At 39.8% G+C, this 17749-nt stretch overlaps 1 protein-coding gene across 1 annotated transcript in view; it reads right to left on the reverse strand.

Moving 5' to 3' along the window:
- LOC101156572 (cGMP-inhibited 3',5'-cyclic phosphodiesterase A) overlaps window positions 1–17749 on the reverse strand; it is an 88647-nt gene that overhangs the window by 14630 nt on the left and 56268 nt on the right. The window contains exons 3-4 of the mRNA XM_020703908.2: window positions 6829–7089; window positions 4547–4704 (exon numbers count right to left, since the gene is read on the reverse strand). Of these exons, the coding sequence (XP_020559567.1) occupies window positions 4547–4704; window positions 6829–7089 (419 nt within the window). The remainder of the gene's footprint in view (window positions 1–4546; window positions 4705–6828; window positions 7090–17749) is intronic.

Consider the following 17749-nt stretch of genomic DNA (forward strand, 5'->3'; position numbering starts at 1 on the left):
AAATAGCTGCTAATGGGTCCCAGGTGGATAAAAGATGGCAGAGAGTAGGAAGTGGGTAAATTTAGTCAAAACAAAAAAGTAAAAAATAGATTAAAAAAACCATTACATTTTTACATTTTTTTTTTCCTTTTTCATCTTCAATGAACAATAATCCCCTTTTTGCCAACCATAAAACATTCTTTGGCCTCAAATGTTCTACAACAATCTCTGTTCAGACAGTTGTAAACTAGTGGTGTTTCGCAATAACACTTTCCATTTATACGCACAATTTGCACATCCATCTTTGCAAAAGTTTTCGTGGGTGGGACGCAGACACGCTGCTGAGGCCGACTCTAGGTTGATGTCATGAAATGGGCGGCAACCACATGGAGCGAAAGCCGGAGTGTCAGAGATCGAGTCGTCTTATTCCAGCTTGAAAAAAGAGCTCAGGGAAAAAATTTTAATAAAAAAAAAAGTGTTCTTTTGTACCAAAGGTAAAATATTATCACATGGATATCGTTTACAACAAAAGGCTCAAGAATAGCATGGTATAGGCACTTTAAAACAAAAAAAACTTAGAATGAAGGTGGCCGCTTTTTGACTTTTTTTTTATTTAATGCAATACGCTTCCATAAAAAGGTTTTGCTTATTTTCAAAACTTCATGGTAAGAAAAACTCATCAATTGTTATTCTTTTGTTTTAATGTATTTAATCTGTATTGAAATAGTTCATTCTTTATAATATCGTTAAACCGTGTTAAAAATCTGTAGATCAAATTTGCGATAGCGGGTAGCCTAAATACAGTGATTTTGTCCTGTTATTCATGTCAATATTTTTGTATCTTAAACTAACTTATTATTATTGATACTATTAAAATCTCACAAAAAATAGATATTCTTTTTTTTGTAGATTTCTTCAAAGGGTTTAAAAAACCTCTTCATTCCAAACAATTTGACTTTTCTGTCAATTCTTTGATGTAGTGGGCTTCACAGGGTTAAGGATGTTTACTGTTGCACATTTTAACTGCAGAAGTTTAAAGGCAAAAGTTCTTTCAAGTAAATACTCATTCCATTATTCTCCCAGCATTAGTCTTTAAATTATTCTGTGGTCGGAAATACACCAGAGTCATGCCTCATTTTACGTCTGTAAATAAAACTTTTCATAGTTTTCAAATGATTTCTCTAAAAAATTTGCTGTAAGACCAGGAAGTCTGATTCAAATCGCTTATAAAATCTTTTTAAATTAATTAATATTTTTCTTATTTCGTTTTTTTTTGCTTGAAAAAAACTTACGTATCAATTACAAAACACAAAAAAAGAGATTAACTAAGCCAATTAAGGGCTACCCAAATACCACATTTAAACAGGAAATGATTATTAAAACACAACGTGTAATAAAAAAAATATACGGATCACTTTGTTTTTCCTTGTGAACAGATCCTTGAAGACTGAAAAAAAAAACCCTTTGTAGGTTAAATCCTTCCAGGCTACTTCTCTAGTTCTTTGATGGAGACGTCAGACTTTTTGAAGTTCATCAACCCATTAATAAATAGGATGCAGTTTTAGTTTAGAAGTCACACAAAAGCCTTTGTGCAGCAACTGAAATTTACACGCTCAAACAAAAACCTGTGCAGCCTCAGAACTCCCCTCTGCTCTGCTCAAAACACAGGCATCAGAGGCGTAACTTCATAGCACACAGACGCCCAGAAGTGTCTGTGTTTGTGGATGAGAGCTGGCCTCCAACTGGAACACTGTGACACAAACTCGACAGGGGAGACACTCAAGAAGGTGCTGGAGATGAAACAGACAGAAACTTTCTTCTTGTGAGGCGTTATTAATATTTATTATGAAAAAAATAAAAAAACACTGTCTTATGCACTTTCTTACACTTGGAAAACACTACATGCAGGATCATGCAGGCGCAGCACAAGTAATTCCAGATGAAGCTCTATTCAGTGCTCTTTTGAAAAGCACAAACGCTAAAAGTCAGACGACTTTGACAACATTTTCCAAACATAATGTCACAGTAATCTTGAGGTAATTAATATAACTTCAGCTCCGATCGCGAAAAAAACTGGGCTTCAATAGTGCATTTAGCAATCAAAACTCCTGTAATAAATTAAGCCTGTGTTTATTCAACAGACTTTATTGGTGTGACTCATGGGAGGAAAACAGCGTTGCATTGACTGCACATTCACTGCTTCTGTGCTATTTCTGTCTTTTAAACACTGGTCAACCTCCAGCTTTCACCAGTATTCAATACATTTCTGTAAAAGTTTTTTTTTTTTTTTAAATCTCCGTCCATTATATCATGGCACATAGATCTGCATGTGAACCATAGTGAATGTGTGCAGCATGAGTCCTGTGCTGTCTTTAGCATTACCCTGTGCGCGGCTGATGTACGTCTTAGCTATTCAGGTTAATGCATTTGCCTCTGGGGCATATTTCCATTCTGGCTCCCGCTGCATACACATCGTTTTCCCAACTGCTGTGCCATTACTGCTCACTCACACTGATTTCTCTGGTATGACTGCAGCCACACTGCTGGGAAAACCCAATAAGCTTCAAAGCCACGTGTCTCTAGGCGGCTGTAAACTGGCTGATTTTGGGCTGTCCCAGATGAAAGACAACCAGCATGAAAGAATTGCGATATCTTTGATCGTGGCCTAAAATGGTCATCATACATCGGACAGTGTGAGAGCTTCAAAGACTTTTGAGCTTTTCTTGTTCTTCTTCTCTGCATAGCAAAGAGTAGGGAAAAGCAGTATTTAAACGTGTCAAAAAATTCAAGATGATCCCCCAACAGATAATTCCACAGCAACCAACCTGATCCCAACCAAGATGATGTGAAGTAGAATGGCCAATGCAACATGAGCATGGCTGCAAAAGTGAAAACGCAAAAAAACAAAGAAAACATAGCAGAAAAATACTAACTAAACATAAATAGACCATGTGTGTACTAAAATCACATGTGTGAGTCAGAGAACGTTGCCTTTTTGAAAAAGTAGACAATCAGGTAGGAAACAGAAAACATGGAAACAGTATAGTGTTTTCATGAAAAATACTGTGGCTGCATGGAACCATCATAAGATGCAGACATGATTTCAAGTCTTGCTATAGAACCTTAGTTTAAGTTTGTCTGGTTACTGTTGAAGAACCCAGTAGCTATGAAAGAATCATATTAGCTTGCTTATTAGTACACTTTCTTTTAAAAAAATGTTTAACAGTACTGAGTTCTCATCTTGTAAAAAAAAAAAAAAAAAAAAAACGACTCTTAAAGCAGAGCTCAAATATGAACATTGATAGCCAAACATTTGGATTGAATTTAAGTTTCACTGATTTAGCACTTTTTAAAATCACCTTTAAAGTATGACATTATCTGATGTATCACTCTTTTTTTAAAAACGGTGGTGGGAGCATCATAGTCTGCTTTTCAGTCAGTGGAAGAGTAAAAAAACTACACAAAAAACTGTAAGTAAAATAACAACTTAATCAATGTTTTTATGAAGTATTTAAAGAAGATGAAAATGATCACAGATACAAAAACAATCCCTCACAAGTAAAAAGACAACAACAAAAAAATCATTGCCTTGAACGACTACATTTTTTTTAAATAAATTTTGTTAAATGTCACCCTAAATTGCCCAACCTTCTGTGAGAAAAATATGAAAAATATATTTGATACTCAAGTAGAAATGAATTTACCTTGGTTTTCTGCTGACCCCGATGATGGGGGTCAGTGGGTAATCAATAATCCCTCTCATTATATGAGATACCCTTTCTGAGTCTGGGCTTGAACTACAGTAGCAAGTTCAGTACAGTATCCCTTCTGCTAAGGCAGAAGCTTATAATAATTTAACAAATGAAACACTTTCCAGAGCACCATTTAGTGGCTGCAACAGCTGCGAGTCCCTTTGAGTCTAATGGAACATACACACATAAGATGTGCCAAAACAGCAGCTATTAAGGTCATCATCATTTTACAGGGAAAACCTCTGTCCTAGTTAAGTCAAATATCTGGAAAACTGACTATATTTTCCAGAATCCAGAACTTTTGAAATTCTGCCTTCTGGCTGACAACAGAGACCCTAATATGATGTTTGATGACTTTTGATCCTTGCTTTTCTTGAATTAAAAGTTTTTGTGTCGTTTTTTTTTTTTTTTTAAATCATAAAAACACAGTAAGAACTTAACATTTAACCCAAGTATCTTCTTCATGTTGGGGTAGTGGTTCTTTTTGCTTTCTTCTTATAGCAATGGCCAATTTTCCATGAGGATTTTTTTCCTATTTTGACTTGAAATGGGCCCAGTCTCTGCTGGGTAAACTGTGGCCTCTTTGATACTTCCCTGATTAATGCCCTCTGTGCCTTGTCGGAATTTTGACAGTCTGTCCTTTCTAAAAAAGACGGATTACAGAGTTTATTCTGCTGTTTTTGACTAGTATTTCCTTTTGTGTATTAATATAAATATAAACATGAATGTTTCTCCAGATCTGTCACACAAAAATTTCTGTTTAATTTGCAGGTTGTAGTGTAATAAATTGAGCAACCAATAGGTGGGCTGTTTACCTGCAGGTGAGGGATTCGTGGTAAGGTTTGATGCTGGCGCTGCGGTCTCTCCGGACCGGCCCAGGCTCAATGGTGGGCAGTCCTGTGGCTGAAGTGGTGGTCGTCCAGGTGGAGGAGATCCTCCTCAAAAGACCCGGGTGGAGACTTCGCCTGAGACGCTGCACACACACACAAAGAGGATTGACTTGGCATCACTAACGTGTTGTAGATTATGCCTCAGAAGTGAAGAATGCTTGCTGGTGTACAAAACAGTAATTGGTTTTTTGCTTAGATAGAAATTTCAAAATGCACTCCCACCTGTGAGATAAAGTTAATGTTCCGCTCAGACTCTTGTCAGATTTATCAACTAAATGAGACTAGTTCCTCATCAAGTTGTCTTGTTTAAAACAAATTGTTATGGTGATAAAGTAGACCATCCACAAAATCCAAAGACAATAAAAAAATATTGTAAGTACAAATTTGTAATTTTTTTTCTTTGTACGGTCTTTTCTGTCTGACTTGCTTAGTTTTCATCTATCCTGTTCTTCCCCTAAATTCCCAGAGGTCCTTGCCCTTGCAATGCCTTTATCAGCTTGACAGTTTGGCACAATTCTTCAAACCCGTCTGCTTCTTTTCCTCCAACTTCGGAGTAGCGTGACCTAAAAAACATTGGTCTCAGAATTCTCAATGAAACCCCTTTACAACACGTTGTCACGCTCAAAAACTCGCACTGGCTCACTCATCCATGGTGCATCATTTCAGCCCCCTCTCACCGCTTTAATTTACCCTGGAGGCTTGCTTTGCTAAAACATGTTGCTAAAAACATAGGTATTAAAGCCACACATCAGGTTTCTCCAAAAACTGTAATCAGTGTGTTTAGTCTGGGGTCGGAAATCTCTGCAGAAATAGAGAAAACACAGAAACACACACATGGACTGGATACACACAGAACACCATCAATACTGCAAAAACCGGGTCATCTTCCCAAAAAAGCAACAAAAAAATGGATGCCAGCTGCTAACGTTATTCTAAAAATGGTGTTATCTATGTACTATTTAAGAAGGTAGACTGAGACAAGAGGAAGTATAAAGAACTTTAACACTTTTGCCATTCTCGCCTTTTGATCTGTAATTGATCCTTTTTAATTACAAGTAGGAAGGTTCAAACATTTAAAAGGCACATGCTACAATTAGAAATAAAAACAGCCAACAGAGAGAAAACAGACTTCTTTATTCATCTATTGCCATCTTGCCTAAAGTTGTTCTCCTTGACAGAAATTATTTAAGTTTTCCAAAGCACAATCCATCAGTGTCAGTTAAACCCAGGCACTTTCACGCAGGATATTCTTAATAACAACAGCCTCATGGGCCACAGCAAAGAAGTCTTTGGCTGCTCATGAACTTCAAGGGAGGAAATCGTGAATCCAGCTATCGATCTGTGAAGCTCACACCGGCCTCTGCAAACACATGTTCAAGCAACCACTTCCAATCAAAAATCAATGTAAATGGACGTAAACGCATATTTCGGGCTTTCATGTTAAAGACTCCCAAAACTTAATGTTCACACATCGCTAGGCAAGTTTCTGTGACTGTTTTTGTGCAACCATTTTTTTCTCTTCCCACTGTATTTGGCAGACATGTATGAGCAAAGAGTATTCAGAGAAAAATAAGCCCCTCCCTGCTTGTCGAGTGTGAACACCATGTGCTGAAAGCGTACATGCTTCACATGCACGCTGTGAACAAAGCTTTATACGAAAGATTCAAAAAGGGTTTCTGAAGTTCAGCTTTGTTGTCAAACCCTCGTCAGTCTTTGAAACTTTTTTTATTGCATTCATAGATGTTGAGTCTTCCCTGCGACTTCACTCACATTTGCACAAACTGTCTGCCTCGGCACATCTGTCATGTTGACACAGCTGCGGCTATGAAAGGGAGAACAGTGCTCCGAGCAGTAGACGTGCTCTATTTTTCTTCACCCAGCTCTATGAAAATACCCTCCTTTATTTGATGCTCAATGCTCAGAGAGCAGGAAGCACTAATTAACTGAAACATGGGCTCAAAGATTAGCACATGTGGGGAGCGCTATGTAGTGGATAAATCATTTGGCTCTAATAAGGTGGACTGCATTGCCATGTAAGGATTATTTCAGCTATTTCCAAAGAAAATAGCTTTATGTCTGCCTCCTGGCTACTTTTGATTTACAGCTTTGACTTTCAATATTTGTTTGAAGTATCTTTGCTTTCATCCTGGTTTCACAAATAGATTTTTGGGCAAAGTGTAAATCAGGAAGGTCGTTCATTTTCTTACCTTGTGAATGGATGTTTTCTCTCCCTTCTCAGGCCCCTCCTCTGAGTCAGAGCAGGTGTAGGCATCGTTCGGGTTCAGCAGAGGGGCAGGGCGTGGTCGGTGCAGTGGCTGGAAGGTGAGCTGGGTGGTTAGCAGGTTGCTGACGGCCCGCAGGGAGGTACAGGTGTTGGGTGGCAGAGAGGGATCAGCCAGCAGGTCTGTGATCAGTCCATGAGCCTCCCCCATCACTGCTATGTCCACCATGACCGTCGTGCCTGATGACTGCAGGTTGACGAGAAAACAAGAGGGGTGAGACGTAAACAACCCCGCTGCTGCAGCCAAGATGAGTTGATGCTAATTAAAGGCTGAGCTTGGTAGCGACTGAGTGGAGCTACTTGGTGGCAAAAACTATGTCAGTAGTTCCCCAGTGAGAATATGATGTGGTTAAATGTGACACTAACATGACTTTCTTTCTTAATCCAATAGCTGCAAGTGGATGTCAGACTGCTGATAGTACTGGGAACTTATGCGTGTGTGTGTAGAAAAGTCCACGCAGGGTGAAAATTTTAATAACATATGTAAAGATTTTAATTTACGTTTGGTGTGGGCTTTAACCCTTTAACAGTGGAGCTTTAGTTCCAATGTTGGCAGTCTTTTGGCCACCATAACTTTTCAACCATTTACACAATTAACGTCAATACAAAGGATTCTGAAGCGGAAAAAAGCAGCATTACGCTGATACACAACATTTTCCAAAGCAAAGTGTTTGCACAAAAAACATAAAGTGTGAAGTGGATTAAAGCAATAATAGCAAGTTTCCTTTTATTTTAAAGATGTTCTCCATAATGTTTTTTCGTCTACAGTACTGGTTTCAAAACGTAGTCCTAAAGGGCCTCTCTACTTGTTTACCAATTAACCCTGCCCTTCTAGCTTCTTATTGCCAAAACACACCTGATTCAGGTAATCAGTGGCGAGTAGGTCAGGGTTATTGGAAAAACTAGCAGGACATTGACCTTTGAGGTGAGGAACTCAGAATACTTGTCCTAACTTAACCAGGTCTTTCAGATCTACCACCCTGCTTGTGTTCCAGCTAGCTCAGCCCAAGTGATTACTTGGACAAGCAGTGTTAGTCAGTTACCTGATCTTGATTTGAAAAAAAAAAAAACATTGTTTAGATACTGTATAAATGTCATACCCAGTTTTCATCGCTACCTACAGTAGAATAGAGAATCAGGCTTGGGAAGACTTCTATACAGAAACATTGTTTTCTTCATCAATGTTTTTGCATGATAGAAGTACTCCATACTTAATTTTCAAGAAATAGGCAGCTGCATAAAAAGACATGATGTGTGATATAGAGACAAACATATTTATTTTTGTGCATGTAACCTAGAAGCTCTCTGGGACACTGGGTTTTGTTTGTGCTGTATAGCTTAGCTTTTTTTGTTTGATCTTGGGTCTCTGATATCTTGGTTTGGGTTTTTTCCCCTCAGTCTCAAATTTGTTTTAACTTTTTTTAGAGCTCAACTTTTTGCATTAATAGGAACCTGCTTCTTTGATGGGTGAACTCAAAAAAACTCTGACTCTTCCCACCTAACTGACTGTTTTTGGTATTTTTAACGTGTTCTTAAGCATTTTCTCATGATGGAGAACATATGTAAAAGAAGAAAAGATTTAAACTGCCTTTCTGAGTATTTCTTTATTCAAATGGTTAAGGATCAGGAGCAGATAAAGGGCCGCCGTTTTAAAAAGCTCAGATTTGTGACGCAGCAAATGAAATGGGTGGGCTAAAGTCTCCCTGCTCCGCTCCATTCTCATGCATCCACTTGCAGACTAACAAATCCATGTATGTCTTTGTTTTCTTTGTTCAAGCTGACATCTGGCTCAAAACTGTCCGACTGGATAGCTCTGATATTGCTTGCTGTTTTTATTGCTGCACTAATGGTAGCTTTGGGTTGTGAGGGGCTGTGAGTTGGCGGGAGAGTGTGTAAACAAAGGCATGATGGGACATCAGCGGAGGGTTACTTCCGTGCTAAGAGTCCTGCCCACAGCTCAGAGGTGAATTTCTGCCATGCTGTAGAAACTATGTCTTAACACGGGAACACGTTTAAAAAGGATCAAAATCACTTCAAGCTTCATTTTCAAAGTTCAAAATCCTGTGGTTGATTTGAAAGATAATTGGTCCAGTGCAGATATGGTCTGGATGCAGTGACCTCGTGTCAAACCATCTCTTTCGGCTCTAACTGGAGAAGACCTATGTGTTTCAAGGCTCACTAAGAAACACAATCTGGGGTCCTTCTCTCTGTTCGGAAATGCTCATAATGCCTAACCAGGAAGGCAATCCGGCCAATATTTTAAGAACACAAATTGACTAATAAATTTGTAGCTTCGATTTACATCTGAGCTCCATCCATCCATCCATTCTTTTAGACCACATAGTTTTTTTTAGCCACACAGGAATGCTACAGTGGGATACACCCTTGAAAGTCCATCGCAGGGCCACACAGAGACACAGACACTCCCATTCACACTTATGGGGTAATTCAGAATCACCAACAAACCTATGTAGCATGTTTTAGGACTCTGGGAGGAAGAGAAACCCACACAGACATGAGGAGAACATGTAAACTTCATACAGAAAGGTCCCATCCGGGATTTGAACCACAGCCTTCTCACTGTGAGGGGAGAGCGCTAAGCACGACATCATTTTGCATCTTTGAAACTCAACTCTTCATTAAAAGATATAAAGAAATCTTTTTCTTGATGAACTAACCTATATCTATGTTAGCTATCTGTACACACTGGGGATGGACTTTATATTGCATGAAGTGTAAAGCAATTTATTGACAGTTGCTTGGTAAGCTGCACTTAGAACCACATTGGCTTTGCTTTTAAAATTGTTTCATTCTGGAAGTCAAAGTTTTTAAAAAAAATCTTTCTCAGTGTTAGTGGTTTTTAAAAAAAATCTAACTTGAACTCTTTTTGTATCATCAGTTGCTTTATTGCACATCTTCTCATCTTTGTAGATCGTTAATAAGCACCTGTGTTGTGTTTGTACAGATCATCATCATTATTTCCTATTTTTTCTTTCTGATATGCTCTCTGTTGCAGGTTCTTTTGTTTTATTCAAATCCTTTACTTCATGGTTACTTGCAATTAGCTTTGAACATTTTAAATGAACTGTTTTGTTCTATTTGAACTACTTGAATTGGGATCATCCATTACATGCATTGTTGCAGAAGAAGTGTACTTTGACATTTTAATAACTACATGGCAAACTGGTAGCTAAGCCCATTGCTCCTTGATAAGGTTTTCCCAATAATCGTTTGATAATTAACTTTTAGACAACTGAGATCCATATTTTTCTGTACTTCCAATTAACACATTAAATGTTCAGCAGGATTTCAGCTTTTAGCTCTTCTCAAATCCACATTCAACTCCTTTGGAACAAACCCACTTGAACATTACTCAATCTTTTTTCTTTGTATATTATGCTGTTTGAAGCTCATTGAACATCAACGATAAAAGCTCCAAGTTCTTCAAAATCTTTGTACAAATAAATATAAAACTATTAACTTTAAGGCACTTTAAGCTGGAGAGATCATTTTGAGTTTTAACGATCCTACAGGTGCTACACTTTTGCTCTTTTCTAGGAACAGCAAATGTTGGTACCTCTTGTTTATTTCAAGTTCAAGCACAGGAGATGGCATTGCCATATTTTTCTGTAGTGGAGTGCCAGGTCGGGCTTTATCTTTTAATTATTATTATTTTTACTAATGTTGTTTAAACAAGACAACTCTTAAAACAAAGAGAAGCTGCAAGATGAATTAATGTAAGGTGTCAATTCTAACATTAAAACGATCATCAATCTTAAACCTTACAACCCTGGATAAGTAAGTAAATAAAAAAAAAAAGACAACCAGTTTAAAATAAATTAATATATCAGTCCTAAGATCATAATTCCTCCAAAGCTTTTTGAAAGGTTTTACAGCCACGGTTTCACACTCAGCTGCACGGCTGTGTACCTTACATGTCCACTGTCTTCAGTTTGCTCACACATCAAAGACTTTATTTTATGCCTTATATGGATATTTTTTGCACAAAGAAGCAAAAACGTGAGGCTCAGCAAAAGGCGGCTCAGTTAATGCTGCGGTGCCATTGGGCCTGTTACGCATCTACACAACAACTTTAGATTAAAGCAAGTTCAGCAGAGCCCTGTATTACTGCATGCCTAATGAATGGAATGATTATTATGGTGTTGGATGGAATCTGACCCCCTGACATTGCCACCTTTGACCTCACAGTTGGCAGACAGCCATGGCCTGATTCTGACTGTGTGCCGCGCTGCTTTGAAGTCATCAACGATGTGTGAGGATGTCTCGCTTTTGCAGGGCAAGCTGAAAAGTTCACAACCTGCTCCTAATTGGTGTGCCTTGAGCTGCTGAACGAGCGCAACTAAGAACAGGCTCATTTTTGGCTGCCAGTTATTTTATCTAATAAGCACACAAGTTCCTTTTTTTCCCTTTTTGAGAGAATGTTATCAGATTTTGACTCCCCAAAAGTCACATTCACTTTGACACCAGCTGCCAAGCACCTTAAATTATTCTGTTTACACTGGCTGAGCAGCAAATGGTTGACCTGAACAACCCTCGTGTGAACACCTTTTCCTTCGTTTTCATCTGTGGGAACGAGAGAAGGTTCCCCATTTTATTTTTCTAGTGGATCATCAGATAAGTCTTCTGATTATGCATTTAGGAGAATTTTTTTCCACCTGGTAAGCAAAATGTGGAGAATGCTCACATAGTATGAACACTGAGAGAAAGTAATTCACATGGAAGGCCACATATTGATAAATCGGAGGGTGTACTCTCTGCCAGCAGTTCCACCTACAACTCGGAGGTGAATTTCTAATGAACTTTTGACCTTATGTCAGACAGTTTTTTTTTTTTTGGCTAAAAACAACATAATCATAATAAAAAGACCACTGGGAATACTTTTAAAATAGATCAAAGGAAGATCGGAGTGGGACTTAAATTCTCTTTCCCTGCATCTTTTCATGATGTCCTCTGCATTATGAGGAGAACATGTCCTCCAAACTCCTTTACACCTGATATGAAAAAAAGCAGATGTTAAATGAAGACAAAGACAACAGATTTGTATAATGTGGACAGAAGTGTACACACACACATCCCACTCATACACACACACACCAGCAACTCCCCTACTCCAAAAAAACAAAAGAACACAGGAAAAAAAATCCTGAATTCATGCAAATTCTCATAGACAATAGCAGAATGACGCAAGTGCATCCCGACAAACAACTTGTTAAAGGAAGATGCAGTTGCACCATTAAGAATTCATGAATGGGCCTGTATTGTCTTAAACAGTCAAGGGCAGTTGGATTATTGTCCAACTGAGAAAGCCAGATTGTGGGTTTGAGTCCTCGGTCGGGTCATTCAAAATCCTCTGAGAACAGGAGTGGATGCCTCCCTGCTTGGCACTCTCTGTTAAGGGGTTGAATTGGGGGGGTTAAACCTTCAAAATGGTCCCTGCATGTGGCTATGAATGCAGCTCTGTGCATTATGAGGGGTAAAAAAAGAAAGAACAAATTTCACCACACTCAGTTATGTGTGACAATAGTGGAACTTGAACTTAAATTCCAAGAAAAAGGACCTGATGCGATATGTAAAGTCAATAAGTCCTTTGACAGCTAAAACCATATCTAGTTCAAGTTACATAATAAGGTTACACAAGCACTGTCATGATAAATAATATGCTCCATTTGGTCGTTGCTACTTGATAGATCACATATTTGGTCCAAAAAGTCAATATTACAAGAAACATTAAAAAAAAACTCTCTAAAAATTCCATGTTACATTTTTATTTTATTTTTTATTCATTTAACCTTATTTCTACAGGAGGATTAGGATCAGCTTCTTTTTTACAATGATGACCTAGCAAATGTTTTAATTTTTTCAACTTGTTTTTGTGTACTAATAAAAATATGCTGGGTAAATGTATCATGTATGGTGTCATGAGATTGGAACAGGCTTCTATCTTTACAGGAGTGTAACTTTTTATTTGTGGCTCTTCCTGTAAACTATACCCTATAAATCAGTTTCTTATAAACATATAAACTGAATTTGAAAGTAAAGTTGGACAGAAATGTCCAAAAACAGATATTTATTATTGTTTAATGGCATAATATCAACAATATGGGGATATTTTTATGAGTTTTATGTTTCTGTTTTTATTTAGTCTCAACAAAATCCTTTTATTTCTCTCATTTTGATAATTTTGTTCAAATTCACTCCGTCAGTGAAAAATTAAAACACAACTTGGTCATACGAACAAATAGCTCACTCCTTTTGTTGAAGTTTTGCAATTTTATCTTAAAATCAAAGGAAAATGCTTCCATGGTCAGAAATGGTCAGAATGAGACAAAATTAGCCATTTTGTTTCAAAAAAATAACCTGTAAGCTGCTTGTTTTTGATCTGATGACTATATAACTCGCAATGATGCCAACAGCTTCAAAACGTCATGCTGGAAAAGTTCCAACCAGACAAGTTCAGGCTCAGCTCCAATGAACCACTTTATTGAAAGATCATGAGATTGTAGATATTATGACATATTTTGGATGCAATCCTAAAAACCAGAATGAATGTCCAACTTTATAACAGTTCAGCGGTTACAAAATAATGCTTTGACATCTTTGCACAGTGTTGCAAACTGAAACAGACATTTTCCAGTGGATGCGAATTAAAATACACCGGTGGATGTAGCAAACATTTATGTGTCTTGGCAGTTAAATATTCTTCCAAGGAACAACTGCTTCTGTTGATTAGATGATGTTACTTCATCCTTTCCAAAAAAAAATCATTCCTGCTTGGAGCACTTGTCTGGCTAGCCAGCCTTCGGAAGACTTTTACTGGCAGGAGAAGAGATGTTTATAAAACCAAAGCTTGATATTCTCCTAATACTTCAATCTGATCTCCCTAATCTGACATCCTTCACATTATCGCCTGGAATATTCTATTTTACAATCTGTTGTTGTGACTCTAGAAACTGATAATCACAACGTTGTTTTTTTTTTTCTTCTTTTGGACTATCTGGCAATCTTTTTTTCTTATAAATGTCACTGTGAACAGCAAAAGTGGTAGCTGACATGCAACGGATCAACACTCCATACAGATTCACTGTGCTCAAGGGCCAACATGTCCTCGGAGTGATGGAGCCCAATCAGCTCAATCGTTTGCTAAAGTTATCCACGAAACCCAGAACACGTGTGTACTTTCCACCTTCAAATACTAAACATTTATTATCAAAGATCACACATGACGCAGTCTCACTCTGAGTTGACTTGATCCTTTTTCCACATTCCCTTTGGTAACAGCTGAAGAATACTGCATACAGATCATGTCAGATCGGAGCAACTTTCAAATCTCTGCTGCTTTTTAAGCTTTTTTAAAGCTTTTTTAAAGCAGCCTTCCCTCAACTCAGGTCTTTGCCAAAGAATCCTCTCCATTGCTAAGGATTTGTTTGTGTTCCATGACGTTACAGTCTTGATCACAGATCCATGCCTACCACTGTGTTTTGATCTTTTTTTTCTGTCTTCTTGTCCCTACTGTCATCTGTCTGGTGACTCCTGGAAGAGGTTCCTGTCTGGGATGCTTGGAAACATTTAAAATCTCATTTCACAGTTTCTGGACATGCATATGATGTGCATAGCATCTCTATTGAGGGCCTTCAGTAACTTTTTATTAAATGCTGTTGCTCCAGTTCTGAATAGTACATTTCTGGAGTTCATTGTCATGTCACACCTTAACATTCTGGACTGAATTCTCAAAAATAATAACATGTTTCATTTTGAAAAAAAGGAGCAATTATCAAATAAGTTATGTTTCTGCTGAAATTACATGCTTGAGAAACAAAGCAAAAAAAGTTAGTACATGTTCTAGCTCTAATGGAAACACAAACATTTCCCTGAATCAGTAAAGTCTAGTTTAAATTAGGGCTGCAGGATATGAAGAAAACTCGCGATATGTGATTTCAGTGATTAATATTGCGATAACGATATAATCTGCGATATATAAACAATTAGCTGTCATGGTGCCTCGGCCTGACTCCTCCCCCTCCCAGCTCTGCTCTGCTCCTGACTCTCAGCTGCAACCTATCTTCTCATCAAGTCTCTGCTCTTCATAAGGAGACCCAGCTCCAGCATTCATCGCCAGTCCGTTAAACCTGATGGTGCTTAGTCACGTTGTGATTCACGACTGGCTCCCCTAATCTTGTACCTTGCTAATTGAACCTTGTCTCCTCTGCCTCAGGTTAATCTCAAGCCACGAGAGTCCTGAATCAACACCACCTAGAGCAGCGGCTGTCTCTATCTCCAGGCTGACGCCTTCCTGTCTCAAGATCCACAGTCTCAGCCTCCTCAAGAACTCCAGCCACGCCACTCGTCAAGAGCTCCAGCCTCGCCTCCCTCAATAGCCTATGCCACGCTCCTCGTCAGTTACGCCAGCTACCCTCCACATCTACTATCACGTCTGCTCACTGCCCTGTCTGGATCAGTAAAATAAATCCTACTTACCAACCATTCACCTGTTTTTTTCCTTCTGGGTTCCAGCACTTGGGTCCGCTTCGTGTTCTGATCATCATGACAGAACGGACTGGCCATCACCCCGACCCAGCTGACCCAGAAGGACTCCGTCTGGCAGTTCACCAGCAGGGCATCATGCTAGGACGTCAAGCCGACACATTGACCCAAATGGCCTCCGCCCAGCAGGATTTATTTCGGCGTCTGGATAGCATGACACAGACCCTGTTAGAATTATCTAGACAACAATCCAGCTCTGCAGCCCCAGCACCACTTCCGTCTCCCACCGACCTGACTGCTTCTGTTTCCGCCTCGGCCCCGGAAAACTACAGATTACAGCCTGAGCCATTTCATGGTGATGTAGAGGCATGCGGGGGTTTCTTATTGCAGTGTCAACTCCTCTTCCAGCAGGCCCCCCGTTTCTACCACTCGGACCACTGCAAAATTACGCTCATTGTCAATGCCCTCAGGAGTAAAGCGCTGCAGTGGGCCCAAGCCTTCCTGGCGGCCAATCCCATCTCCCACCTGCCCTTCGAAAGATTCATTGGTGAGTTTCGACTCGTTTTTGATCAGCCTAGAAAGCAGGAAGAAGCCACCAGACGGTTGCTGAGCCTCAAGCAACGCAATCGATCTGTCAGCGACCATGTGATTGATTTCCGGATCCTAGCAGTGGAGGCTGGATGGTCTGACCCGGCGCTTAGAGGTATTTTTTATCAGTCCTTAAATGAAAACATAAAAGATCATTTGTGCTCACAGCCTGAAGCTTCATCATTTGAAGAGCTAGTTTCCGCCGCTTTACGTTCCGACACCCGTCTCAGAGAACGTAATCATGAACGTAACTTGTTACCTCGTAAACAGCCATCCGCTAATCTGTCTCAGTTCCCAGTCCACCTTGCTGATTTTTCTCCACTCAGACCACGCGAACCCCCAGTGGAGCCTATGCAGGTCGGCCATTCCAAGCTGTCTGCAGAAGAGCGGCAGAAACGTAGAGATGAGGGGTTGTGTTTCTACTGCGGTAATCACGGCCATCAGGTTTCCCAGTGTCCGCTCCGTTTAAACTCCCGAACCCCCCGCTAGATGACAGGCCGCGGGCGGGTAAGTTTGTCGCTCCCACTTCTAAGGATTTTTTTTACATCCCTGTCAAGTTATGTTTTGGAACCGTTGTTACTGAAACTCATGCTCTGGTTGATTCGGGGGCCGAACAAAGCCTTATTGATCTTGATCTGGTTAAATCCCTCTCGTTGCCCACGGAACCCTTAGACACCCCCATAAAAGCTGCCGGTTTGGGGGGTCAACACCTCTCGTTTATCACCCATCGTACTAAGCCCCTTCAACTCATTTCGTCTGGTAATCACCACGAGTACATCCAATTTTTTGTTACTCACGCTCCGCAAAATCCTGTAGTATTAGAAGTTGAAGCTGGGGTAACTATGGTACACTGGGGTTCTGTCCTCTTTCCTTTTTTACTTCTACCCTTCCTCTCCTCTATTCTTGATCATAATTTATCATTTAGTTCTCCATGCCTCTGTTTGGTGCAGTGCGATTCATGTATTGTCCCTCTTTTCCTCTCCCCTCCTGGGGAGTGGGAGTGCTTCCAGACTCCAGTTGGCTCATCCGTGCTCCAGTTCCTGACCGTTTACCTCGCCTTTGCTCCTGCTCCTACACCTGGCTGTGGATCCTGCCTCTGGCTCATCTCTGGCTCGTCTCTGCTCTGTACCTGACCGAGTACCTCGTCTCTGCTCCTGCTCCTACACCTGGCTGTGGTTCCTGTCTCCGTCTCGACTCGTGCCTTTGACTGTCCCGATAACCACGGCTGGATGAAGCTCGTCTGCTGGACTTTTATATATGTAGTTGTAGATTTAGATAAGTTAATTCTTCTCTAAGATTTCTGGTAAATCGCCTGTCCGTCCTGGGGGAGGATCCCTCCTTCATGTGGGCACCCCTGAGGTTTCTTCGTTTTTTCCGGAATCCGGTTTTTTTGGGAGTTTTTCCTTACCGCGAAGGGGGGTCTAAGGGCAGGGATGCCAGTATAGCTTAGTCAGTTTGTTAGTTCATTTTAGTATTTTTCTATTGAACTCTTTGTATTCGTGATCCTTTTGATTTCATGTTTTACTTCGAAGCCCATCGAGACGACTGTTGTTGTGATTTTGGGCTATACAAATAAAATTGAATTGAATTGAATTGAATATTAGGCTACTCCTGGCTTAAAACCCACAATCCCCAGTTTGACTGGGTGCACCAGCGTGTTATAACTTGGAGTGCTTTCTGTCTTGCTAACTGCCTCCAGTCCGCTATTCCTGCTATGCCGCCCGCTGCCACCATAATTTCGGAAAACACTGACCTCA

This window comes from Oryzias latipes, chromosome 6, assembly GCF_002234675.1.
Source record: "Oryzias latipes chromosome 6, ASM223467v1".
Lineage (NCBI taxonomy): Eukaryota > Metazoa > Chordata > Actinopteri > Beloniformes > Adrianichthyidae > Oryzias > Oryzias latipes.